The sequence below is a fragment of the Melospiza georgiana genome, chromosome 7, assembly GCF_028018845.1.
Source record: "Melospiza georgiana isolate bMelGeo1 chromosome 7, bMelGeo1.pri, whole genome shotgun sequence".
Taxonomy (NCBI): domain Eukaryota; kingdom Metazoa; phylum Chordata; class Aves; order Passeriformes; family Passerellidae; genus Melospiza; species Melospiza georgiana.
Genome location: NC_080436.1, coordinates 33507782 through 33533905, shown reverse-complemented (window position 1 = coordinate 33533905; position 26124 = coordinate 33507782). Strand labels below are relative to the sequence as shown.

The window sequence follows — 26124 nt, the reverse complement described above, 5'->3', positions numbered from 1 at the left end:
GCTCAACACCCCATTTCCACAAATACCCAGAGGGACAGCCAGGCTGTGCTCAGCCTCCTGAGTCTGTGTGCAGTCCCTGCAGCCAGCCAGGCCAGTCCTGTCCTACAGCCCCTACCAACTACAGGCATCCCCAGAGGCCAGAGGCCAAGGAGCAGGAGGCAGTGAAGACTGGGAAAGCAAAGGAGCAGGATGCAGTGAAGACTGGGAAAGCCAAAGAGTGAGGCCTCAGCAGGGCCTTCAGGAGCACTCATGTGCCCCAGACTTGCTTGCACAGGTGGCATTTCCATCCCTTGCTGAACCAGCACTACATCTGCAGCAGCCTCTTGTAGGGAACACATTTTCAGTATGACTGAAACCCAAAACAACGTGGCCAGAAAAACTGAAATCCTTTACTGCCTTATCAAACTACGCAAGCCTCACCAAAACCCTAAAAGCAAAGGCATGCTCTGTAGTTTTTGGCAAATTATCATAATTTCCTTCATATATAAAAACCAAACAGCCCCAAAACCTCAACTGCACACACAGAAGAAATTGTTGGTTGTCTCAAAGGATTACAGGAATGAGTTCAACTGTTTGACATAGTATTCATCCCCCATTTTGCAGGCCTGGGAAATCCCTGTTCCTTAACCAGCAGGTGGCAATCAGAGAAATGATCAACATTATTTTTCTAAAGCATATGTGGTTCCTAGAAGAAGTAAGTCAGAATGAAGCCATTCCCAAATTGAAACAGTAAGAGCAATGGCAATATCCCCTACTACAGAGTGATATTGTCATTCATGAGAGAGCTCCTTCACATTCCAGTTGTGTCACAGGGAAGAAAAACCCAGCACGTCTCCATTGCATCAGAGGTACCTGAGAATCAAAGCTAAATCTCTTGTGCATTTACCAAGCATCCATTAGAGAGCTATGCAATTTACATTTCAAATCAGACATTTATATTTATAAAATATCATTGTACTAAAAATCACAAGGTTTAGTAGAAAAAACTCCATCACATTCTATTAAATGCAGGAACAATGTTTTATATCATAGCTTCTGTAATTAAAAGTGTAACACGTTTCCTGTAACTACAGGGGCACCACTTTAAAAACCCTCTCAGCAAGGACAGTTTGTTTTGTTCCTACTATTTATAGAATTGTAATTTAATGCAAAAACACAGCTTAAGCTACCTAGTGCCAGAAGATAAAAATATTTTATATCATATTAAAAAAAAAAATAACACATTTTTGTGAAAAACATTTGGAAAGCCCTGACTTTGAATGTACTGAATGTTCATCATTCCTGGGGTCAGAGACAGAAGAATATTCTTTTAGTACTTCTTTTCTTAACCTCTCAAACTAATGAATAATGAAAATTAACAGTCATATACATGGAGGCTATGATGATCTTTGACTTGAAGCCATGAACATAAGGGCAAATATAAATAGCAACTTTTACAGATCCAATTCTGTTTGCATGACCAATTGCAAAAAAGTCACAGAAAATTTTGCTACAAATACTGTCATTGCCCATCTGAAAGCAAACTTGGTTTTCCCAGGCTTAATGCACAGATGCCACAAGTCCCAGCTGATTCAAATTTGGAGTTAATGCCTGGTATCAAATATTCTGCACCATCTCATTGAAACATTTAATTAACTGAAAATAGACTTTTTTATTGTAAGTAGGCATTAACAATACTTTTTGAAAAAAGATTAAAGTAAACATCCTCTAAATTTGTCATAATTTTGAAGGACAAATCCAAGATCTAAGGAAACCCCACTGATCAAGAAATGCCTGAAAATTCGACCAAAATAAAATTAGTTCAACATACTGCATTTTTTACCCCTCTACTTGTGGGGTTTAGAAATTGAACTCTGAAATTTAATTGACTTTCTTGTTTCTTTTGGGTTTGTGATTTTGTTGTGGTTGGTTTTGGGTATTTTTTAATTCTTATTTAGGGTCCAGGAAGGACTTACTATCTCATCTTAAAGACATGCCTCAGATCTCCAAAGTTCGTAGTGCAATCCAGTATTAAAAACAAGAAGGAAAAACTTGATGAAGGTTAAATACTTGAACAGAATAGCCCCAGGTTCATTTTGTCTTCCTACTCTACACACATTTCTTATATTAAATTCCAGCTGCTGGCTCGAATTCTTCTATAAATGTAGAACTTAAGCATGTTGCTTTCCTGCATTACTTCTTAAATAATAGTTTTATTACCAAAACACCAAAATTGCTTTTGGAAGGATCATTACTGAGTGCCAAAACACAAAAAGGCATTTCTGCTATGTCATCCTTCTGTATTTGTGTGGAGGGACAGTAGAAATACCTTACATTATTAATAACCTTGTTATGTGGAAGAAAATACTCCTGGCTAAAAAATCCATCTCACATTCATTATAAAAAAACTCAAGTCCATCAAAAGCCAAAATTAACTTTGATCTAAGTGTCTTATAGGCCAGGAGCTGAAAACTAGCATTGATTAATTTCAAATATTCCTGAATATAATTAAAATAGCTTCTCTGGATTCAAAAGGATTAAACACTGTAGCGGAAGGAAGGTAATTATCAGTTTTAGAATAAATTTATTAATACAGCTGGGGGGAAAAGAAAAATCAATGCAAACACCTTTCCTCTTCATATTGCTTAGCAGATTAGTGTAGTGCCGACCCACTGATTGAAAACTTTCACAATTAATTTGATCTCTTTCACAGTGTGGCAGCTACACCTGAAAATTTCCAAGTCTGAGAGACAACTGAGACTGAGAATGGGTTACAGAACCAGTCTGTTTTAAACCATGTATAAGAATGTATACTCAAATGTATTGTAATTAGAAATATTTAACCACTCACGGAAATTTTAAGCATTCCTGATTATTGGGCAGTTTTTTTGATTTTTAAACATCAGCACCCATTGCCATGACAAGGCTACACAAAATGGCCTAAGACATTGTAAATGTAGTGTTCCAGGACCATACAAAGATCCTGCCTCAGGAATTACAGGAATGCACTTAATAAGTTATTTTTCTATTTTCATCTATTAATATGCAAATAGTTTATACAACATAAAAAATTTAATCTGTACCTACTACAGGTAACATATCTATTTAGCTTTTCATCTGAAAGCCTGTAAGACTTGATGACCTGCAAACTTATTTACATAACTCACTTTAAAGTATCTTTTAAAAATAATATTGTCCAGCATTTAACAAAATTGTGACTTAAAAAAAGAAAGAAATCACTTAACAGCATTTGCTTTCTTGATTTTGTCAAGTAATGTCACCAGCTCAAGTGTCATAAGGCAGGTTGGTTGCTCAGATGGACTAAGACTCCCACGGTGACAGGCATGTAGTAGATCTGTTCATTTATAAAATCAGATGAAAGCAAGAAAGAGAAAAAGTTTAGAGTTTCAAAAGAACTGAAACTTCTATTTTTACTACAAATTCAGAATAGGCACTGAAACATGATTCCTTAGGGACTTTTCCAGAAGATTGTCTCTTTGCTGGGCATCGTTCCATTTTTAAACTACGAAGAAGAAGAAAAAAATTATCAGAGGTACATAACTCAAGATTACAAAAGAAAAATTACTATAAATATTTGTTTCCATCTTACTAACAAAGGAAATAACTCCATGTCTTAAGACATCACAATTACTGTTTTGGTTAGGATATTTTTAATTTCATTATTAGATTTAAGCAACGCTGGAAAATAAAAATATACTTCTCATGTAATTCTGCACACATTATTGAAAACCCTGAAGCACAGGGCTAGGAGAGCTCCAAACTTTAATGCTTTAATGCTCCAGGTCAGTACTGACAAATCATGTATGTTCCTTTTAAAGATTTGTGCAACCTCCTCTTAAAAGTGGGATATTTTGCAAACTCTTTAGCTATTCTAGTCTACTTTCCCTATGCTTACAATGAGAAATATTTAGCCTAATATTTAATGGAATTTCCCAACTTATTTCTTGTCACCCCCAAACACAAGGGCTCCTTTCCACTTTCTGGATCAGTAATGATAAAGTTTGGTGTTCTTTAACTTCCCTGAATGGTTGGTGCTTTTCATGGGCTGCAGCAGCCTAAACTGAAATCCCAACAGCACTAAAGAGTGAATTAATTACTTCAGATGTTTTCCAAACACATCACCCATGCCAAGAAGTTGTATGGCTCTTCTGGTGTATTAACTCACATCCAGTTTTGGATGAACTTTGTAATACTCTTTAGTAAAAAACTAAATTTTAAAACCATTGACCAAGAACTGTGAGAATAATGCTTGGCAACAAGTAGTAATAATAACTTTAAAGATACACTTTAACACTCTGTCCATCAATCCAGAACAACACTGACTGCATGCTCCTTAAAAATGTGTCCTTGCATAACAGAAATGCCACCATGAAAACCAATCCTCACCTTTCTGTGCATTGTTTGAGGTTTATTAAAGGTTTACCTTTTGTCTATGAACAGCAGCCATCTCCATCCTGTGAAACACTATGCATAGGGATGAGGCTTTCACACTGCTCACTTTCTTCTGGCATTCTAAAAAAAACCACATTTATTTCAAGTCACACAGGATTATTAAATTGGTTTTTATGAAGCCAACATAGGCACCAAGTATGCAGATGTTTGAACTTCAGCCATTAAATCCATGCAAAGACTCCTTAAATTTATCAAATGTACTCAAGTTTGCACAATTTTCACTGCATGTGCTGGGTACAGAAATTATTACAGATCCATTAAGGGAAAAATTGTGACAACCACTAGGAAACTTCTTTTAAAAGGTAAGCAGACTTCACATATTTCCATTTTCTGAGCATTACACAGGTTAACTGTATGAATGGATTGGCAACTACTGCTATTAAGAAATTAGTATTATAAAGAGTATATAAAATCAGGTAAAAATAAACAGAGCATGAGCATTGTGGCTTATAAAATACTATAGGATTATAGGATTATGGGAAAGGCTAAAGAAACAGGATTATAGTTTGTGACTGCCCTACCTCTGAATTCGATGTTTTCTACAAATAAAGGCAAAAATTCTTCTGATCCCCACCATCACTGGATCCCAGTTGTTATAGTGACACAAGAGAGTTGCAATGAAAAATGAAAAAAATACAGGTACTGCTCCTGCAAAAAATAACCAGGAAAACTGCACCTGGAATTGAAACACAAACATCATTCACTAGATAGCTCAAAAAAGAATTGACATGCTGTATATTTGCAATGATTATTATTGTAAGTTTGAGATGCAGTTTGAGTTATTTTCAACAGTGTGAGTTATTTTGTACAGTTTCTAATGGTAATTGTACATAGTTATTGCTTCTTCTGAGAATTGCATAACTTGTTCCCACTGATCCATTCTTAACAATGGAACACTGTGTTTGCACTGGGAGCTGAATGAAGACTGCTATTTGCAAATAGTCTCAGGTTTAGGTTTTTAGTTGTGTTTCTGGTGCCAAGGAGAAAGTCTCCTAGACCTTCCATGGGTTGGAAAGCAATGATCTATAAAGGCCACTCCAACCCAAAGCATTCCATGGTTCTATAACTCCAAACCCAGGGCACAAGGACAGAAGAGGCTGGGACCTGCCTCTCGGGGTGACAGAGCCATGAACCGAGGGCACAGCCCCCCCGTGTGGAGAGAGGATCCAAAACTGGAGACTTTGAGAAAACAGATTCAGCTTTGGCACCTGGCACTGATGATCCTCCTCAAAGGTCTCATCAGCTGCAATTGTTAAGCCCTGTGTTTCCCAACTGATTTCTAATGAAATTCAGAACATGTAAATTGCCAAAAGGAATCAGTCATTAGAAACCCGGTTGTAATTTCCTAAGATTCAGATTTATGGTAGAAAATTACAGAAAAATAAATACCCAGAGAGTTAGTAATTATGAATATTGTATAATTACTACCCCATTTGACAGAAATATGAAGGTTGCATGTATTGATATTTTAATCTTTACATTACGTGGTGTGATTCTTGGGGTGTCCTTTTCAGGGCCAGGAGCTGGACTGGGTGATCCTGATGGGTTCCCTTCCAGCTCAGCACCTTCTAGGATTCCATGATTGTTAGCCATGCCAGTGGCATTCTTGTGCAGGGTTCTTTTAGTAAAAACAAGGCTGGCCAGAGGCAGGGCAGCTAAAATTTCTGTCAGGTTATCTGAGATGTGAACACCTGAGACTTCAGTGAGCACAGGGCTTGGCTTAGGATATTCTGATGTCTGTATGACAGAGACAGACTTGCACAAATACACCTGTCCAAAACCCCTCAAAGTCTGCAGCACTTTGCCTTTAATCAGGGTCCCTCACTTGTGCTTCTAATACTAGTAATTTATTTTCTAAAATGTAAGACAGATAGGATTACTTCCCACAACATGAGTTAAAAAGGTAATTTGCCCTTTTGTAACCAATGTCAGCTGAAAGTCTTCCAGCAGAGCTTGGGAGATGTTTCTGCTATTTGAAATGCCTCCATGTTGCATTAGTACATGAAGAATAAATTAATTTTACAAGATCTAGACTCTGTGTTTATTCAGAATAAACAGTCTAGAGATTAGGCTGTTTACTGGGAATTAGAAAAGTATATCCATTTTTCAGTTCATGCCAGAAGAAAGTTTAGATGAATCACTTCATAAGACAACCTAAAATTTTCATATATTGAAATATGTAACTATAATATACACCTCTACCAATGTATTTGGACATACACACACATCTGTATATATCTAAAATGTGTACTGACACACAAACCCACATATAAAATTCTTATTTTTTACTACCAGTATTAGCTCACATGTACTGACCTCATGAAAGTGAATTTGGGGGGAGGAGCCTACAGATGTTTTATTCCTTGTTTCTTTTACAGTTCTCACAAGTTATTTACCATCCCATAACAATTTATATCTCAAGTGTGCATTGTGGATGCTTTAAGAGCAACACAAACACAACTGTCTCACCAACAAATGTTTTATTATTGTTGGAACCACTGCAGGATTTGCCCTATTTCCATGCTGGAATATGCAGGTGAGACTAACATAAAATATACTGCTTATCACATGTTCATTACAAAAGTATTTATTCAGGGTCTGACTCTTTTTGACTTTTCTTATATTTATCCTTTGATTTTTTCTGACTTATTTTCCAAAATCCACACTGACATGAAGTAAAAGCAAAATACAAGTTGTGTTTGGGGTTTTTTACTTCATTTTTACATGCACAAAGCTTCAGAAGTGTAAAGGTACTCCTTACACTTTGCTTGCAAAAACACTGAACAGCAAAGCCTCTTTTTGGCTGGAAACATTCCAAATGCAAAACTCAACTATTTTCTTGTACCAAATAAACAAGTACAAGTCTAAAAAATTTTAATTAGAGGAAATTCTGCAAACAATGATCAAAATTTAGTAGTATCTTACCTTTTGCATGCACATGTCAGCTATTATGGACAGAGGTATTGTAAGGCTTAGGGCAAGTGTGCCTATCAGTGATGAGGTAAGAAAGCAGCCCCTAGAAGACAACAAAATCATAACAATTATACAATTTAATGACAATAAATAATAATTATAATAATGAGATCTTAAAAGTTAAAAGACAACCAAAGTAATACATCAAACAGGAAGACATTTGATGAACTGTTAGTTACTGTTAATAATCAAAAATTTACTCACACCATCACACTCCATCATAAATCTGTGAAAATGCACAGAATTCTTAACTAGGCAATGGATGTCTTCTGGGCTGAGGTTTAATTCCCATACCAATCTTTTGAGATGATGGAAATTTCCCTATTTCACATGTACTAACTTCATCTAGAAAAATCTGCATTTTGATTCCATACCCTGATTCTCTAGAGCATGAGAGACTGCTTCTGAATCACAACCAAGAGAAAACTGTAAATGCATGAATGGTACAGAAGGCAGTAATTTATCAGCAGGTTAAAAAAAAAAAAAAAACAACTAACAGAGTCACATCTATCCCTACATTATGTAGTTGGTAATATGTGCTTGGGTGGAGTAAACAAGTAGGTTAAATTACATTATTTACTTCTAAAAATTTAAAGCAGACTATACTAGTGGCACACTAGACTGGTAAAGAATGATATCAGCACAAACTCTGTAATTAGTCCCAGTCCAAAACTCTAGGAACAAGGAACTGGACTAGCTCTTAAATTGACTGGAATATCATTCTGAGTAATTAAACAAATATCATGCATGCAAAAAGTCTGTGCACACCCATGTACTTAACCCTATGCTAGTACTTGATTTTGGAGAGACAATGTTCAAGGTAATGTGTTGGTTATTTTGCCTACATTAAAATTACACTTAACCTGACACTGATACTGAGCTGCAGTTTAATCTTCCAGGATGGCATTAACATCACAAAAATATTCAACCAACAAACCAGTTCAATTGCAAAGGAACATAGGCTACAATGCATTTATAACTAGGACTGCTGTAAAGGTTTGCCAAGAAACAAAAGTCATTAAAATTCATACATAACTTTAAACTTGAAAGAAAAACCAAAAATCCACACCCACTAAAAAAACCAAAATGTTTTTGTGGGACTCCATCTACTCCATCTTGATCTTTTGTTGCAGTATTGCCACAGAACTATTACAACAGAATTCACACTCTACTTCTGCTAGTGCAACTCTGTAGCACAAAGCCTCTTTGTCTCAAATGTTAATTCTGGAATAAGTTAAGCACACAGCATTTCAATTACTACAAGCACACATCAGCTACTCTTTAAAGTCAGCTGTTGTCTTAACAGGACATTGTGACACAATGGTGAAACTGCACATGTGGACAGGAAAAACAGGAAAAAGAAAAAGGCACAAAGCCCAGCCTAGGCAATTTTACATCTCAACATAAGAAAGATAATTCATGTGAAATATATTCAATGTATGGAGTACATACCACAGCCAGAGGAACTCTGACAAAACTGTTCCAATAAGGCCATTTATGACAATGCACATCCATATCAGTTTATTGGGAAACTCAAATGCTTCAAACCCAGTATAGTGAAGCAGGAAGAACCCTGGCCACAGCAGCAACAGATTAAACAGTCCTACAAAACCTGGATATAAAAACAGTATTAAGTAAATCATAATAAATTTTCTTCAACATAACCAAAATCTCAGCTAAAATCAGCTTTTTTGACAAAATGCATATAAAAAGCAGCCATGAAGCAATATTTGAAATGTTTCAAAGGAAACAAATGTAAGAAACTCAACCTGAAATTCACAAAACTAAATTTGCATCAGATATTTACAGGTTTGAAATTGAAAAGAAAATAAAAATGAAGAAATCTCATTAAGTCAGTGGGGCTGTCTGCACAACTACAGGAAGTTCCTCTCCTTGTTAAGGCTCTAAATAAGAAACAATTCAAACAACCAGCCTCTAAAGGAGTCATAACCATGGGAATAAGAGGCTTTCTCTACTTCCTTGGCTTTTCTAAGTCTCTTTACCACTCAGACACAGTGCAGTGCCTGAAAGCATATAATTTAATCACACTTTGAATTAAAGCTTTCAACAGTTACTTTTAGTCTTACCAAAGAACATTGGTATGTCAAGTTTATCTTCTCTATCCACTTTCCTTTTTATCATGACTATGTAGACAGCATAGAGCATTGCTCCTACAAGAGACCAAATGGAACCTGGAAAAATGGAAAAAATACTCCCTTGAGATATGCCAAACATGTTATGCACAGTAGGATCAACTCTCCTAAACTCCTGTTGATTAGAATCCATTACTAAATGAAAAACATGGGAAAATGGAGAAAGCTCTAAAATATAAAAACTTTCCCAATATACACATAGGGTGGAAAATTATTATAAATTAAGTTTTAGAACTTCAAACTAAAAAGCCAGATTGTAAAATGTTACATGAATAAGAGATCTAGAGCTTGCTATATGACTACTTAGTACTGTCAGAAGATGGTACTGATCACTGCACATTCCAGGATTAAAACCCAAAAGTAAATACCTATTGTATCTTTTCCAGCAGATTTTTCAGATCCAGAAAGGTTAACAAGTACCACACCACCAATGCTAGCAAAAAAAAGAAGAAATGCAAAATGTTGCTTGAACTCAGGAATTTCTTTACAAAAACGGATAAAAGAAAGAGAAAAACAAATATACAGTTCTATCTTTAGGCATTTTTAGTTAACCAAAACCCACTTCTGGTATGTCAAAAGAAGGTCTCAGCTGCTAAGGCATGATCCCAAGTTAAAACCAACCAACCTCACTTTTAAATTCCCAGAATAATGCACAAGGCATTTAATGAAACAGGCTGAAACACTGAGTGTCAAACTTTTTCACCATTACACATAAATAAAACAAACCACAAATAAACAACAAGAAAATAAGTTCATCTATTTCCAACAGAAATTAATCTAATTTCCTACAGGAGAATGAGATTTGGAAATGGTTCATGATATGAAGCATGTAAGAATCCTTAATTCAGTTGCTCAATTCATCAGTGAAACAAGGATTTTTAAGAAGTGATGGGTATCATTTGTTATCACAGATAGCACAGGCAGAGTTGGTACAGTTGTCCTCTCACTGTACCAGGGAGTTTTGGACCCAATGTTTCCTCCCATTATCTTACCTTAAAATAACAGCCAATAATTTGGACAGGGTAAACCGATCTCCACTGTTGCTGGGAAAGACTGCAGCTAAAATTAATGTAAAAAGGCCTGCAAGAGAAATTCAGAGGAGTTTATACAACCAAGTTTTGCCAGTAGTTTGCTCAGAAAACTACACAGCTTCAAAGCTACTATACTCTAAATACATTTCTTTAATATACACAGGTAGCTGCAGAAGTACACATACAAAAAGCAGGGGAAATATTATAATATATAATTTTAGAAGGTACTCTAAAAAACCTCTGCAAATACAAAATGAATTTTCTAAACACATATATTCAATGCCTTTAGGTCAAATCCACAGGTAAAAATGTTACACAAACCCATTGGAATGAGATTTCTATGTTATAAACAGCGTTGTAGTGCACATCTGGTGGTGTAAATAAAACTTACCAGAGGTTGATGACAAGATATTAACTATGGCAACTTGGGTATCTGACAGAGCTTCTTGGTATGAGAAATTTGCCAAGAACCACTGGGGAAAAAGAAAAATAATCTTCTTATTATATGGGTAGCAGCAACAGAGTTTAAGTTTCTCAGTGCAATAAAATCCTACTTTTAAAAAAAACACTCCACTTTATTTTTTATTTAAAAAATAAAATCAGAACTAGATTTTTAGCTTAAAGAGACTTCTAACTTTTGTTAAAGTGGAAGGCACATTAAAAGAACGCAGCAAACTTAGAACTGGCTTAAACCAACATTCAAGTACATGTTTAATAACAAAATACCATACTTCAGAACTTAAAAAGAACTAAAATGACATTATAATAGCTAGTCTGAAGTAACTAAAGGTACTTTTGACTTGTTTTGGAGTGCTTCAAGATGATAACTGCACAAGGGCTGCAAAGAAATTTCAGTAATGCATGTGATATTAGTCAGCCTAATGAGGTTCTTTCAGAGTGATTAAAAACCAGCACACATCTCCACTGCTAAAAACAAACATCTCTTATGTTCAATAAATATAAAATATTTCTTAATTCCTCCATAAAGGAATAAAATGGCAGATGTTTTATCACTTCTTGATTGAGATCTCACTAGTAAGATCTCAGATATATTCTAAAGGAAGTAACCACTCTCTAGTCTTATGTAGAAATATTCATAAAGTCCAAGAAGAAATACATGTACATGCCAGAAGCGTCCATGAACACAACAGACAGGATTTGTTTTGGACATGAGGACACTACCCCAGAAAAAAATGAAAAAATTACACCACAATTTTCTGGTGCATGCATCAGTGGAATTATTATTGTTGATGATGATAATAATAATAACAATAATGCTTAAATAGCTCTACTTCCTCAGGAAAAGCCATGATGAGTCCACACTACATAGAATCCATTTGGCAGCAGCAGTGAAGGTGTTTTTTGACAAGGCATCACTGATCTGCCCTCTACATTTTTCTGTCTCAAAAATCCTGCCACTGGAATCTCTCCCTCCTTCCAGAACTGAGGCAGGATGCAGCAACAGCTGAAATCCCCTCTCTAATCTTCCAAACTACCAGCAGATCCATAATTAAAGCTTGCATAAGGAAAATTTTACTTCTTATAGCACATTTATAAAATAAGGTTTAAAGAATGCAAGTCATCGCAATACTCACTCACTATTATTATAATTTCAAGTTTACAAGTTTTAAATGCATCTTTACTAAAGTTTTCTGAAAGAATGGGGCACATACCACGAAGCAAAAGAAAAAGCTGATTTTTGCTACTTGGCTTGCAGTGAGCTTTCCCACAGTTTTTAGGATGGATTCCTGCTCCTTCACTGTTGGGTAGGACATGCGGGACAGCTTTGCCTCCAAAGCATGGCTCGATGGCAGCTGCCGGATCTCCATGATGTTGCTGAACCTCACACGAGGCTTCTTGGGGGCTTGAGAGGCAGAAAAAACAGAAAAAAAAATTAAAAAAAAAAAGAAAAATATTCATATTATTATTAAACTTTTTGAGCCAACACAATACGCAAATAAAATGATGATACTGTAACACACCATTGATTAAAATAGTGCAGAAATAACAGGTTCTTATTCAATTAGAACATATGACATAATGATATGACATAATGATTTATTAAACTAATATTTTGCTATTCAGGAGGCCACTAATAAGACAAAGTACAATTAATTACTGTTTTCAACCAGTAAGTTGTCCACCCACAAAAACCTCACTGAAAAGCACCACCCCTGCTTCCTGTCAAAAACATCAACAAAAGTTAACAATGCCTTTTTAGACAGGAATTATTCCATCTTAAAAAACATTTTATATATATATATATATATATATATATATATATATATGATTTTCTTTAATTGTCTAAGAGCCAAACAGCCAACACCTGCACACAATTATACCTAACTGCAAGGACAACGCTTCATTTACAAGATTAAAGTCCAACAGCCCTCAAAGCTTAGCAGGGACCATAAAGTCACTTTGGCCTTTTGGAATCTACTCTCTAACTAATCTTGCAAACTAGGGTCAGGTTTTATTTAGAAGCTTATTTTACTACCATTAGCTTCCTCCATAAAGAAAACATTACACTAAACACTACAGGCAAATATTAGCTTAAATCAATGTGAAATAATCCTAATTTTCTAAAAAAAGTAAAGGGAAAGCTGCAGCTGGAGCAGTTTTGAAGTGATTGGTGCATGGTGCCACAGGAAGCAGAGCCTACCAAAGTGTGCCATGGGGAAATAAAGAGAGCTTCCCTTTGACAAGCAGGAACTCTTTTGCTGAGGACAGGCTGACTGGATGTTCTGAGGCCAACCTTCCCACAAGTGTCTGGGACAGTCAGGCCTGTTTCAGGTACTATCACAAGGTAGGGAGGCTTAAATAAAACCAGAATGCACATAGACTGTTAAAATTCTTACTTTGACTGCTTTGCTCCTGCTCTAAAAAGGACAATAGCTTGTTTTTCCAGAGGCTGACTCACTGCTGCTGGTCTTACAAGGCCAGAAGGAAAGAATCACAAGTACTGAACCCAGTTGGTCCCTTGAGATAAACATAGGCTGCATCTGTAGTGACCAAGAAAGGTAAACTGAACGACAGGCCTATGTTTTCTCTACCTGAAAGTAAATTTATGAGACTGCAATTCATGCAATAAGAGATTTCAGAAAGGAGAAAAAAGGAAAAAAAAAATTAGGGGAGGAAGGGGAAGCACATCCTGCAACATGACAGAAGTTATACTAAACAAAGGGAAAAGTAACTCCTTCACCAAAGAACTAACAAAGTCTTTACTCACTTTTCTCTGCATCACTACTATTACTGCCATTTTTTTCAGTTGGCAAATCATGAAACTTTACAGGAACATATAAAGGTTCACTCTGCAATGAATCAGTACAAGTAAAAATACAGTTAAGCAGGATATTTCAATTATTACCAGAATTTATTTAGCAAATTAGAAAACTAAATAAAGAAAAACTTAGTTAATAGCAGGAGAATCAGACTTAAAACAGGTTTGCACACAGTGGATAGACTTGTCAAAATTCACGTATACAATATACTGTATGTTACACATATTGGTAAAACACAGTATTGAAAGAGAACTGTGCTCTTTTGTGTGTATCCTCATGAACACAAAACTTATGGCCAGCCTACTGATTAAAATTACAAATAAGTCATCAATATCACAGATACTTCATTAGCTATAGCTTCTGTCCAAATTATAAACTAAAAACATGAAATACAGATTGTACATACAAAAATTCAAGTACTCATTTTCTTCCCATGACCCTAAAAGTCCCTATTTTCCACCCTAGACCTAAACATCAAAAAACTTTGGGAAATATCTACAATACATTAGGCACTTAAAAGTATTTCAAGCAATTAAAACTTCTGCTTACAAGACAAGTTTTAAGCTCCTTGTTTAGATTAAATTGATAAACTGTAAAAGTAAAGTCATTAAAAAGATCTGGTAGTTGGATTTTCATTAGGCTTGCTTAGAATAAAAATTTTGGTGGATGTTTAAATTAATGCAAAATCGCCCAATTTTCTAGAGTCATGTGATCTTAATGAATTGAGAAGGCAAAGATTTTATTCTTAAGTAGAGATAGATAAAGTTCAAAATCCCCAAAAAATTAAATGAAGAATACATCTGAAAAAAACGTCTCTTCAAGTAATTCTGTATAAAATATCCATACAGTAATTTGCAATACTCCATTGCTTCCTCCACTCTATTACAGAGATGGTACTGAGCTGAATCTGTAAAGGTTTTCTCTGTAGAAGATAATATTTCTTTGACAAACTACTAGAGAAGCATTCAATTAAGTGCTTTATTGAGCTGAGAACCCATATTTCTTATAGTAAGCAATACCATTATTTGCAGCACTTATTAGTAACATATAAGCATACAAGTTACCAATCCCCTTTGACAAAACCTATTACACTTAAAACTGCCATATTTTATAAACAGTAAGTCAAGATAGTTGTGCCATGTTATTGTAAAGCATTCACCTTCATAAATTAAGGCACTTACCAGAGAACTGTTCACAGTGGTATCTGTTGTACAAGCAGCAAAATAACCTTCAGCATCTGCAAACTAATTACAGAAATCTTCATGTAATAAACTACCAAGGCAAAGTCATTAGTAACTAAAATTTTTGAAGAGTAAAGTTTTTTATGACTTTTTCCATCATTCTGTCACAATTCCCTCTCTCCTCTCAGCCCTCCTCCCCAATACCAAGAGGGCTTACAAGTTCAGTAATAATTTCAGTACTTCCCTGAACCTCTTGAACCCCACTGAGTTAATCTATCCAGGTATGAGGCTCTTAGATACAGAAATCCTGCAAAATTCAGTCTTAGGGACACAATGCCCACTAAATGATTGTGCCTCTATTAACAACAAGATGCTTCTTTCTTCATTTTATTGAGGCAAAGTTCCTTTCCCTCCTCCTTTCTGCACCTTACCAAACCCACACTCCCTGACCTGCAGCTTGCTGTTCTACCATGATGGTAGCAAAATTATTAAACAAAGTTTTTAATGTGGAAGAGAACTTAAAAGTAAGGTGTGAGTGTTTCTCCAAGCAATCATTGAAATAAAAACATATAAATGGATGTGTTGTCCAGACTAATAAACAGAAGACACTTTAAAGGCACTTGAAATAATTACAGAGTTGAATATTTAACTACACCCCTTGAAGGGAAATAAATTTTCTAATAACACATTACAGTCCTGTCTGCACTGCTCTTTTGAAAAGGAAAAATAATGGGATTCCAATAGCAGTGTCATGAGTGCCACACACAACATGTGACACACTGGGCACTCTTAGTCATTGCTTTCCACTTTGTATTTCATTACTGTCAGCAAAGAAACTAAGTTCTGTTTATTCCCAAATTAGCTTATGAAGATTCTGAACAAAATCAAGTCTAACACATGCCATATTACATACAAACACTTGGTATTAAAGGCTGATCTAGCAAAAATTGTATCAAGATATCAGACAACTTTAAATGCTCTAAGTGTTTAACTCAAGAATTTTTTAAGAATGTTTTGTCAGTTGTCCTTTGTGCTTTGTCTTTTCTTAAAAAAAATCATACTTTAAATGTTATGCCTACAACTGTCACTATCAGTGAAGGCTAATGTATCCAGAAAATCTTAACTCAGTTTCTTTCACACAATCTATTTTCTATAAAGACATGTTGATTAACAGCATGTTCTTGGATCACATTTTCTGGGTTTTAAGTGAGATTAGTATCAGGCCAAGTGCCTTCCTGCTTCCTGAGTGCTGCTGTTCAGCATCTTGAAACACTGGCACAGAACAACTGCTCTTCCCAGCATCTCTTGGAAAAAAACCACTATTTCTGTCATATAACACAATTTTAGGTTCTAGCACAAACAATGCCTAACTCTGGAATGAGCATCAGAAGATCACTCATGCATAAAAGGTATAATGTTAACAACAACAAACATGTAATTCTACCACCCTTACTAAATGTAACTTTAAACCCTTCAAAACAGTCAGCAAACAGTTCATAGCTGTGCCAGAGACAAAAAGAGTCAGTGCTAAAAATCAGCTACAAAGTTCTGATTCCATTGGTTGCAGATGTTGGGGGAGTCAAAGGGAACCAAGAGCCAGCAGGGAGTTTAGTAAGCTCTTGTTTAGAGGAATTATCCTCTGCAATTGCCCAGGATACAAATCCAGGCTGCAGGGAGCAATGGCCTGGCCCAGCAGAGCATTTCTTACAACTCCTGACACATCTCACATTGCTTTTTCTTGCCTCTCACCCTTCCACATGACAACTGTTACAGCTGCCATGGCTTCCTGTGGCATGATTCAGCTTATACCTCAAATATGTAACCTTTGCTCTTCTCTAGTCTCTATTTTAAGGGTTTTTTTTCTGTACAAGCTTAGACAAATATCACAACATCTACAGAGCTGTAATACTTACAAAAGCTGCATGCCTTCCACGAAACCCACGAGTGCACTGTTGCCTCCACGGCTTCCAAACAATAAACCCCAGGAGGTACAGAACAAACATGGATGTTTTTGCAAATGTACTGAAAAAGGGTTTGTTGTACCTTGTAAAAACATACTGTGGAAAGAAAATAATTGCAGTATCCAAAATTACTAACTAGGTAAGAGTTCACAAAATGAATGATCAAGTGTAAATATACAGTCCAGAACAGCCTGGTTCCCAAAATACCAGACCTGTGAGTGTTGGCATGGATAACCAAAGGAATCAAGTGGCCCTACCTGTTCTGGGGGAACTCTCTCCCAAACTACCTCCAATGCCAACAAAAAGGAGACTTTTTGTAAGAAACAATTCCACAGAAGGAAAACCACTTGTATCTCACCAAGCAACACATTTATATGCTACTGAACTCAAATAGCACTGAAAATACATTTACATACAAATATTTTCTAAATTGAAGATGACTTTTATAAGCAATAATATATTAACCATAAATTAGAGAAGATTACTTTGGCTAAATAACATTTCAGTATCAAAAGTGACTCCACCAGCTCATTAAAAAAAAATTATTAATATCACATGATAAGGACAGACATTTGTATATGCTTAGTTTCAAAACTGATATAGAACATAATGACAGTTCAGAGAAATTAATTTAGGAGTTTATTAAAAACTCAATTTCCATTGCTAAAGCTCTGGTTTAAGTCGTAAAACTTAACATGAAATAAATACCACAATAGTTTGAATATGGTTAATATATGAGCTAGATGAAATTACAGGGTTTAAACTCCATGACTTGAGTCCTTTCAGCCTGAATTTCTGGATGTTCTGAACTACAATTCAGCACATCAATCTACCTGCCATGTTACAGCTCATTTACTAATTTTTGGGAACTACATGGGCATTATTTTAATCAATATAGCAATAACAAAATGAACTCCCTGATTACAGTACACACTGATAAGTTTATGCTGTTTCATTTTAAAGTCATCAGTAACACCTTCTGTCTCAAAAGAAACAGGCACTGAATTGAACTCATCTGTAATTTTTAGTGGATTCAGGCTGGTGAAACACCAAGTTTGATAATTATGATTCTGCTGCATTTTTCTCAATCATTTCCCCTTAAAGTTTGTGAAACAATACTCACAGAAGTGAGCTCTGAAGAGGCCACCCAGATGACATCAACCAGGAGGAGAATGACAATTCCTAGAGCCATTCGCCTGCGCTGGGCAGATGAGCTGCTCTGGGAGCTCATCCGGTTCATGATAAAAACCCACACCATTTGGAACCTGGGCAGAGGGGACACAAATAACACACAGAAGGTTACAGTGGCACACAAAAAAATAAACACTGGGGGCAACTGCTTCATACACATGAACAGGACCTGATATGCAAGGACACACATGACTGTGTTGTTAAAAACCAGATCTTTGACAGATCCGGCAGGAAATTTTCAGAGATATTAGTGACAATTACAAAGTAAATTTTAACTTTGCAAAAATTTACCAACTGCTTTAGGAATGAAGTAAAAAAAAAAAATAGGTCAAACACAATTTGCAATTTACACTACAAGTTCTGCAAACAGTATAAATTAGATTGATGTGTTGTGACAAATGTCAGAAACGAGTTTAAACTTAGAGGCATTCAGCAAATATTTCAGAAGACGTAGGAAAACATTTGGGTAAATTATAAACTCTTACAACAAGAGGTGATTCAAGAAAAAAACAGAATAATTACTTGTAAACTTAAAAAAGTAGACTTCACATCTAATCGTATTAAAAAAATTATATAGCTATCTGGTAATTTATGAAATATAGGCATGAACCAATTCTAGTGAAAATCTATCAAAAATTCATTAATGCTGCTGCAAAGGAATTCAGATTTGTGACACAGCTTTACAGCTGCCCATTGGATGGCCTAAATTTATGGAAGGCCTAAATTTAGGAAAACTTCCAATTATATTACTAAAAAGCTTCAAATAGAATTGACAAAGACTGATGATTCATTCTTGTACTAGAATTCTTTACAAACTCTCTAATGAATATCAGCCAAACATGTATGTGGTATTTCTATCATTAACCTTCACTTATTTATGTATATAGTTTAAGAACCAATTTATTAAGAGTTCATTAACTACAGATGCATAACATACCATTAACTCAAACACCATCTCTGAGAGAACTGCTCAAGGAACTGCAATCTAAGTCACCTTTAGAGAGCAGCTTCTGACTTTCACAGTAAATAGAGGTCAGCTGCTTTGCTAATATGGTTTGATAAATTTTAATTGAACTTTGTTTTTTCCACATGTGTCAACATACAAATACTTGCTTTCTTTTCATTATTTACAAATTATTTATGAAAGAGACAGTGCAATAATGTACTCAGTGAGTGAAGAAGATACATTATTTTTTTGCAGAACAGCCTCAGATTAAGGATTTAAGTGCCCAGATATGCACAAGCACATTGGAGATCACAGCATTGTTTTTTGCATTGACTCATATTCTATACAGTCTCTGCCATGTTCAAATCTTGGCATTTTTTTCCTCCATTTCTCAAAGGGCCTCTTTCAAAATGAAAATGAACAGGCAGAGTTCCTGAAGTATAATTATACCACTAGATCTATGCCGATATATTCCATGTGTGGGCATCAGTTCTGGATAATTACTCTGCTTTTCTGATAAAATGGTGGGACTGACAAAAGAAAGCAGAAATCTGTAAGTAGAGAGAGGCAAAGTTATGAAAGACTCAGCAAGGAATTATAGTTTCTACTTGATATAGAATAAAGGAGAAAATATTTGTTCTCAAAGAGAGAGCAAATAAATGTATTACCTTAAACTTGAAGAAACTAACATAAAGGTTTTCAAGCTTGAAAGCTTATAAAGGCTTTTTCAGTTTTTAGGAATGGTTTAACAAATACTACATATTATACTCTACAAACTTTGCCTTTATTCATTTCAGACTAATAGCCTACAAGCCATTACATGAAGTTATATATAACCTAAAAATTGCTTGTGTGTTTGCATAATATGCAGCTAATGTGGAAACTGGGAATAGAAGAGTTCAAAGAAGCTGGAAGGAAGAAATCTCACTCCTGTCAGGCTACAGCACAACTCAGGGACAGTGGGAAATGATCCCAGGAAGAGAAAGCACTGCAGCCTTCCTTGAACTCTGTGCTGCAGGCAGGAGGGGACAGGCAGCTGGGGAGGCAGGAGGGAATGGCCCAGCTGATCAACTGGACATCTCCACATCAGATGTTCCCCCACACCTACAGCTCTGCTGCTCCCACCACAGGCTGCTTCAAAGCACACTCTGTGAACAGAGATCATGCACAGATAACATTCACATTCTGCAGCTGCTTAATCTTGTGCTCAGCTTGTCTACCTTAGGCTTCAACAAATCCCTTTAAAATCCTTCAACAGGAGCAAAGTAAAGGATGGAACATGCAGCACTTCTCAGATAAGAGGTTACACATGAAGTTATTCAGAGTCTATGCATATTTTACACCATTTCTTCTGTAACTTTGCTAAGTAGATGCTAAAATTCTAAATAAAGAGCCCATAATTATGCCTTGGAAGTTGGAATTTTTTTCATGTTGCAGTAAGAGCAGCTATTACTTCTCATCTGACTACCAAGTAGCTGTTTAACATTTCTGTGTGCCTAATATAGCCTTTGCTCAATCCTTCCCTAACAAGGCAAAAAGCTTAACAAGAAAAGGTGACTATCAAGTGCAGCACCATCACCCTCAAGCTAAGAGTTGACTAAAAAAGTTACCAAGCAGCAATACTAAAATGCCTGTAAAGTTCAGCAGAAATTCAAAAGCCTACTGAAACCTCAATAATAAGTTTTAGGACAGAATTAAAACCCTGGAAAACATCACACAAAATGCAAAAATGCAAAGCCAGACTGAAACTACTGTTTTGAGAAGTTTTAGACAGACACATTGTCCCACTTATTAACAGTACTCACTAATTTGCAATGAAATTCAATTCCACACTTTTATGTTTGGCTTCTGTACATGGAGGGCAATATGCTCTGATAGAGATGAACACACAAGAACAAGAATTTTCTCACATTACCTTCCACAATAACTGTAAAAAAGAAACAAAAGTGGTGACTAACAAACTTCACACTTCATGTCAAAGTGAAGAGAGTCTCCTAAAAAAAAAAACAAAAAAAGAGCAAAGTGTGAAACATCATGTGCACAGATATATTAAGCACTTATCTTTGCAAAATACTGTCTAAAATTTCAAGTTCTACAAGTTCTTCTGCAGCTCAAGTCCTAAGTGTTGGGGACATAGATATCTAGAACCTTAAGAACTGGTCTATATAAAAAATGCCAGCAGGGCAGCCCTGACTTGCAGGAAAACAGGATCCTTACCTACTTTTAATATTATAAACAACACAATCCCTTCCTTATTAATTGACTATAGAAGTTCACAGGAACAAGAACCTGATGGTGTTAAATTCTGATTTTCTAAGCTATGCAGAGAAAGGCACTATTTCTCCAGTGCACATTCCTAAGCAAAGAATTTAAACATTGGAACTAGGAAGGTAATGGAAGAACATACAGACGTGTTTGCCTTAAAATAATCTAGAAAGATAAAGCACCTCCATGTTATGTCTTGTGAAAGCCCAGTATCTTTCCTTCCTTAAATGGATACAGCACTATTATTGTATTAAAACAAAACATCATCTTACATAAAATTTATTTGTCATTTTTAAACTCAGATCCTAATAGCACATTCAATAAAATCCACTGTTATACAGGAAAAGAAATATACAAAATAGAGCCATAAGTTTTATTGCCTGGAAGTGCTGGAATTTTTATTATTATTAATATTACGTGAAATGTTGCTAAGCTCTGTTTTAGGGTCAACAGGAGTCACACTCTATGCTAAGGAGTCTCAAATTAGTGTCCCCAACAGAAGTGGCACCAAGGGCAGAATTAAATGCTTACCCAAAATTAGCTTTTGATCACCTGTCAAGCATGGCTGAGAGTTTGTAAAGTCTTAACAGGGAGCAACAGCTAAATTCATGTTTTTCACCTCTTTGATTAAGTAACTCATTAGCAGGGATCCCACAAGCCCCCACTGAACTCAACATTTACACACAGCAAGTTCAAACCTTTTCCAGAGTTTACTAAATGATCATAACTGCTTAAAAAGACCCAACAAACTGGAAGATGCATTTTTTAAGACAAAAGTATGTGATTATCCATCTTCTATTTCACAAAGACAATGCTCACTGTACATCCTGCACACCAAGGCAATTAATCACAAAATCACAGAGTATTTTGAGTTGGAAAGGACCCACCAGTATCATAAAGTCCAACTCTTAAATGAATGTCCCGGGGACTGAAGCCACAACCTTGGCATTATTATTGTAGGGCTTTACCCTCACAGAACATTTAATTTATCAAGTGCAAAAAGTTATAATAAATTTAAGCCACCAGAAGACAGAGATTGGTTTAAAAGTAAATATCATTTTCTACTCTATTCATAGAGCAGAAACTTAAGCATGTTTGCTCTTTGTTTCCATTATTAGGAAATAATATGCTTTCCACATAGTGTAACTTTAAACACACCAGCTCTAATCTGACATTTAAAGAAATATTTTTAAAATACTTTTCTTAATATCATTATAATTTTCAGCAAAAATCACTGAGACCTTGTAAAGTCTCCTTTTTAAAATTTATTTACCATTCCAACAGTCTTAGAGTCGGTGCTGTCATCTTGCAGAAACATTTTTCAGCCAGTTACATGAAGATCTTCTGAAAAACAAACATTAAAAATGTTCTTGTCATGACACTGTGCCTTGATTTTAAAATGCTGCAGTACCCTAGATCATGTAAGAAGAGCCACCACTTCAATTTATGATATCAAAATGATATAAAAAGCAGTTTCACTGTAGTAGTAGTCTACAGTGCATGTCCACAGAGCTGACTGCACTGAAGCCAACAGGCTCAGCAGCCTGTCCAACTCTCCTGAACATGCAACAAGCAACTCCTGAGGGCAGGAAATCAAACTGCACCATTGATACTTCATGTGCAAGCTTATGGGGACAGCATCAAATGTTTCTTTGTGCAGATGATTTCCACATTGCAAGCTCTGCCCAAGAAGAGAAAATCACATGAAATTCTCAAACTTTTACTGCACTGACAATTAGGGAAGAGAACATTATAGGCCAAAGAATTGCCAAATCATTGCAAAACAGAAGTATTGCTGTTCTGGCTGTTCCAGGAGGAAAGCACACAGCTCGTCTCTCCTCTCCACCACCAAAAAATAGAAAAAAAGAACATAGCAAGAATGCCAAAAGACACAGAACAGCATCTCACCCACAAGCCATGGTGCAAGCAAGTCAACTGGAAATTCTTCCTTGTATTTACTCAAGATTATTTCATATACAATTTGAAAGACAACATATCAAAATAAGGCTTGCAGGCAAAATAAATGGGTTTAGTTTTTCCAGTTATACCAGCTGCTCCAACAATACAAGTTCTGGGATACAACCTCCTCCCCCTTTTAACATGTTCGGTCATCATGTCTTGTTTCATATTGGATTGTTCTCGAGATAAGAGAAACAGAGACACTGCTTTCACTTTAACCAGAAAAAAAAAAAAAAAACAAACAAAACTGAAAGTAAAATTATTTACATTTATATGTCAAAATCTGTAAGCCTACATTAAAGCAACATTAATCTAACATAATTCTGACGTCTACTCAACCTCCAAAGGGTACCATGAGGTGAGAGCAAAGGCAAGAATATTCAGAAGAGATGGAAAAGTGAGCCTTATACGACATGACTATTACATTCACTGCAGCCCTGTCATTTTTACTCAAAGAAAGTTTCCTGTAGGTTCTTAGAATATAGCAAAGCAAAAGATCCAAAAAAGCAACCAAGATTTCCATACCAGTAATGAGTTCTGCAAGTAGAGATCACTGCTCCCATCTGCATAGGAAGTTACTCAAGACCAAAGTCTGCACAGAAAACACATTAATTTTACTATTAAAATAAGAGAATTTAGCTTAATCAAAGGTATGTTTTAGGAATCTGGTGGTATGTAACAGTAATGCTATCAAACTGCCATGGCACAGCTGGATATGGGTATTTGAGGAATAAAAAGAACAAAAATGTTTGAATGTTTTTATGAATGAAATGAAAGCTTCCTATTCAGCACTTACTCAAAATTCATGAAACAATGCTTCAAACAAATTTTCCTATATATAACTAGTAGTGCAGGGTATTAATGTGTTTTATACCTCAGGGTCCTTACCAGCTACCAGCCTACCCAAGCACTCAGCTCTCAGTAAGAGAGAAGGCAAGATACCCCAGCAAGGCTGTGACGCTGCTGGACTTGAAGTCTGACTGAATGAGTTGGAAACACCCCAGTTTCAGGTCAGCAGAGTGAAAACTGACAAGCAGAACATACACTCATCTCCTCGTTATTCTTGTCCAGCAACATTAGGAGAAAAAGCTCCATGTCAAGCTGCCAAGGCCTCTCTAAGCTTCACCACGTACAGAGCAATCCCAGCCACCAGCAGCTCCACATTTAACATCAGCTAAGGATTACAAATGACATCCATTTCACATGCTGCAGATCTAATCTGGTCTAGTGCAAGGACTAAACATATCGTGCTTTGTCACAGGATATACAGACACAGATTCCTGATAAGAACCAGCAGGGCAGCTTGCAGAGAGACACCCTGGCAGCTGGAAGCCGAGCCTTCCAGGCAAGGGAGAAATAATTCACTAAATCACTGCACTTGGAGTGAACAGGGGGCTCCTTCCTGCCCGCAGATATCTTTGGGGAAAAGCAGCAGGAACAAAGAGAAGGAAATGAGTAAGTCTTCTTAATGCACTCAGAGAAAAGTGAATGCCTAAGAGAAAAGATATATGGCTCAAGCCCTGGGGACCTCGGGGGAGGAAGAGTGACTAGAAAGTCACAAGTAGAACACTGGAAACTGCAGGGGGAAAGGAAAGGGAGCTGCAGCCCAAGCAGGGGAAGCACGTACCCCTCACAGCCCCAGGCAGGCAGGACAGCGGTGCCAGCTCAGAACCACTGAATTAATTCGGTTGGAAAAGAGCTCTGAGATCATCGAATCCAACCCATGACCAAACACCACCCTGTCAACCAGACCGTGGCAAAAGCTTTCCTTACACACCTCCAGGGACGGCAACTCCACCATCTCCCCGGGCAGCCCATTCCATTGTTTAATCAACCTTCTGTACAGAAATTCTTCCCGATGCCCAACCTGACCCTCCCCTGGCGCAGTTTAACACCGTGTGTGTGTTCTTGTCCCGTCACCGCTGCCTGGGAGCTCGACCCCCGTCCGGCTCCTGTCAGGGAGCTGTGCAGAGCAACACGGTCTCCCCAAAGCCTCCTTTACCCCGGGCTAAACTCCCCAGCTCCCTCTGACACCGCTCACAGGAGCTGCGCTCCACACCCTCAGCCGCTCCGCTGCCCTTCCCCGGACACGCTCCAGCGCCCGAGAGCCTCTCCTGCAGCGAGCGCACGGAGCGGGGCACGGCGGCCGAGGCGGTGCCCAGCCCAGGGCCAGGGTCGCTGCCCCGGTGGCTCTGCCCGCACTGCTGCGGGTACAGCTCGTTCCGGGGACAGCGGAACCCTCCACACCCCCAGCCCGCCCAGGGCAGCTCCCCGGGCCGGGGAGAGGAGGGCGCGTTCCGCACAGCGCTGTCACGGGCGGCCGGGGCCGAGGGGCGGCGGACACGGGGTACTCGCACACCCTCGGCCCCCCGCTCGCACGAAGGGACAAAGTTCCCTCCCGGGCCCGGCCCCGCTCAGCCCTGCGGGGCCTCTCGGCCGCGGTAACCCCGGCAGCGGCGGGACCCGCCCGTTCCGGCCCCGTTCCCGTCCCGGCCCCGCTCCCGGTACCTGAGGCCGCGCCGGGCCCGGCGCCCCCCGCGCTCCGTCCGGCGGCGGCACCGCCCGCCCGCGCCGGACACCCGCAATCCATCCCCGAGCCCGCGAGCGACCGCCCCGCCCGCCCCGCCCGCGGGCCGGCCCCATCGACCCGCTCGGGCAGCAGCTCCACAGCCCTGTCCTGCTGCCCGCCCCCCGACCGGCGCGGGAGGGGCGGCGGGGGAGAGCGGCGGCG

At 37.6% G+C, this 26124-nt stretch overlaps 1 protein-coding gene across 3 annotated transcripts; it reads right to left on the bottom strand.

Annotated features, from left to right (window-relative positions):
- Positions 1–1439: 1439 nt before the first annotated feature.
- SLC35F5 (solute carrier family 35 member F5) lies at positions 1440–25944 on the bottom strand. Of its 3 annotated transcripts, XM_058028050.1 has the most exons (18): positions 25902–25944; positions 23919–23985; positions 22708–22778; positions 21085–21163; positions 18156–18297; positions 16985–17128; positions 15072–15134; positions 13839–13920; positions 12283–12473; positions 11001–11082; positions 10571–10658; positions 9947–10011; positions 9513–9617; positions 8878–9037; positions 7378–7468; positions 4974–5128; positions 4424–4512; positions 1440–3502 (listed from the first exon to the last, which is right to left on the bottom strand). In XM_058028050.1, exons 5-17 carry the CDS (start codon positions 18288–18290, stop codon positions 4431–4433), a joined length of 1443 nt encoding a protein of 480 aa, XP_057884033.1. In that variant the 5' UTR covers positions 18291–18297; positions 21085–21163; positions 22708–22778; positions 23919–23985; positions 25902–25944; the 3' UTR covers positions 1440–3502; positions 4424–4430. The 3 variants fall into 3 exon arrangements, with proteins under 3 accessions (XP_057884033.1, XP_057884034.1, XP_057884035.1); XM_058028051.1 differs by lacking the exon at positions 23919–23985 and having other exon boundaries at positions 25902–25925; XM_058028052.1 differs by lacking the exons at positions 23919–23985; positions 25902–25944 and having other exon boundaries at positions 22708–22797.
- Positions 25945–26124: the final 180 nt, after the last annotated feature.

What these genes read in the sequence shown, in the direction of transcription:
- SLC35F5 (XM_058028050.1), bottom strand. Translation starts at nt 18,290, where the DNA reads ATGGTGTGGGTTTTTATCATGAACCGGATGAGCTCCCAGAGCAGCTCA. An exon ending in GTGGAAGGCATGCAGCTTTT is followed by an intron (nt 15,135 to 16,984) that starts GTAAGTATTACA and finishes TTCTGTAATTAG; the next exon opens with TTTGCAGATGCTGAAGGTTA. An exon ending in CTGACATGTGCATGCAAAAG is followed by an intron (nt 5,129 to 7,377) that starts GTAAGATACTAC and finishes TTTCAATTCCAG; the next exon opens with GTGCAGTTTTCCTGGTTATT.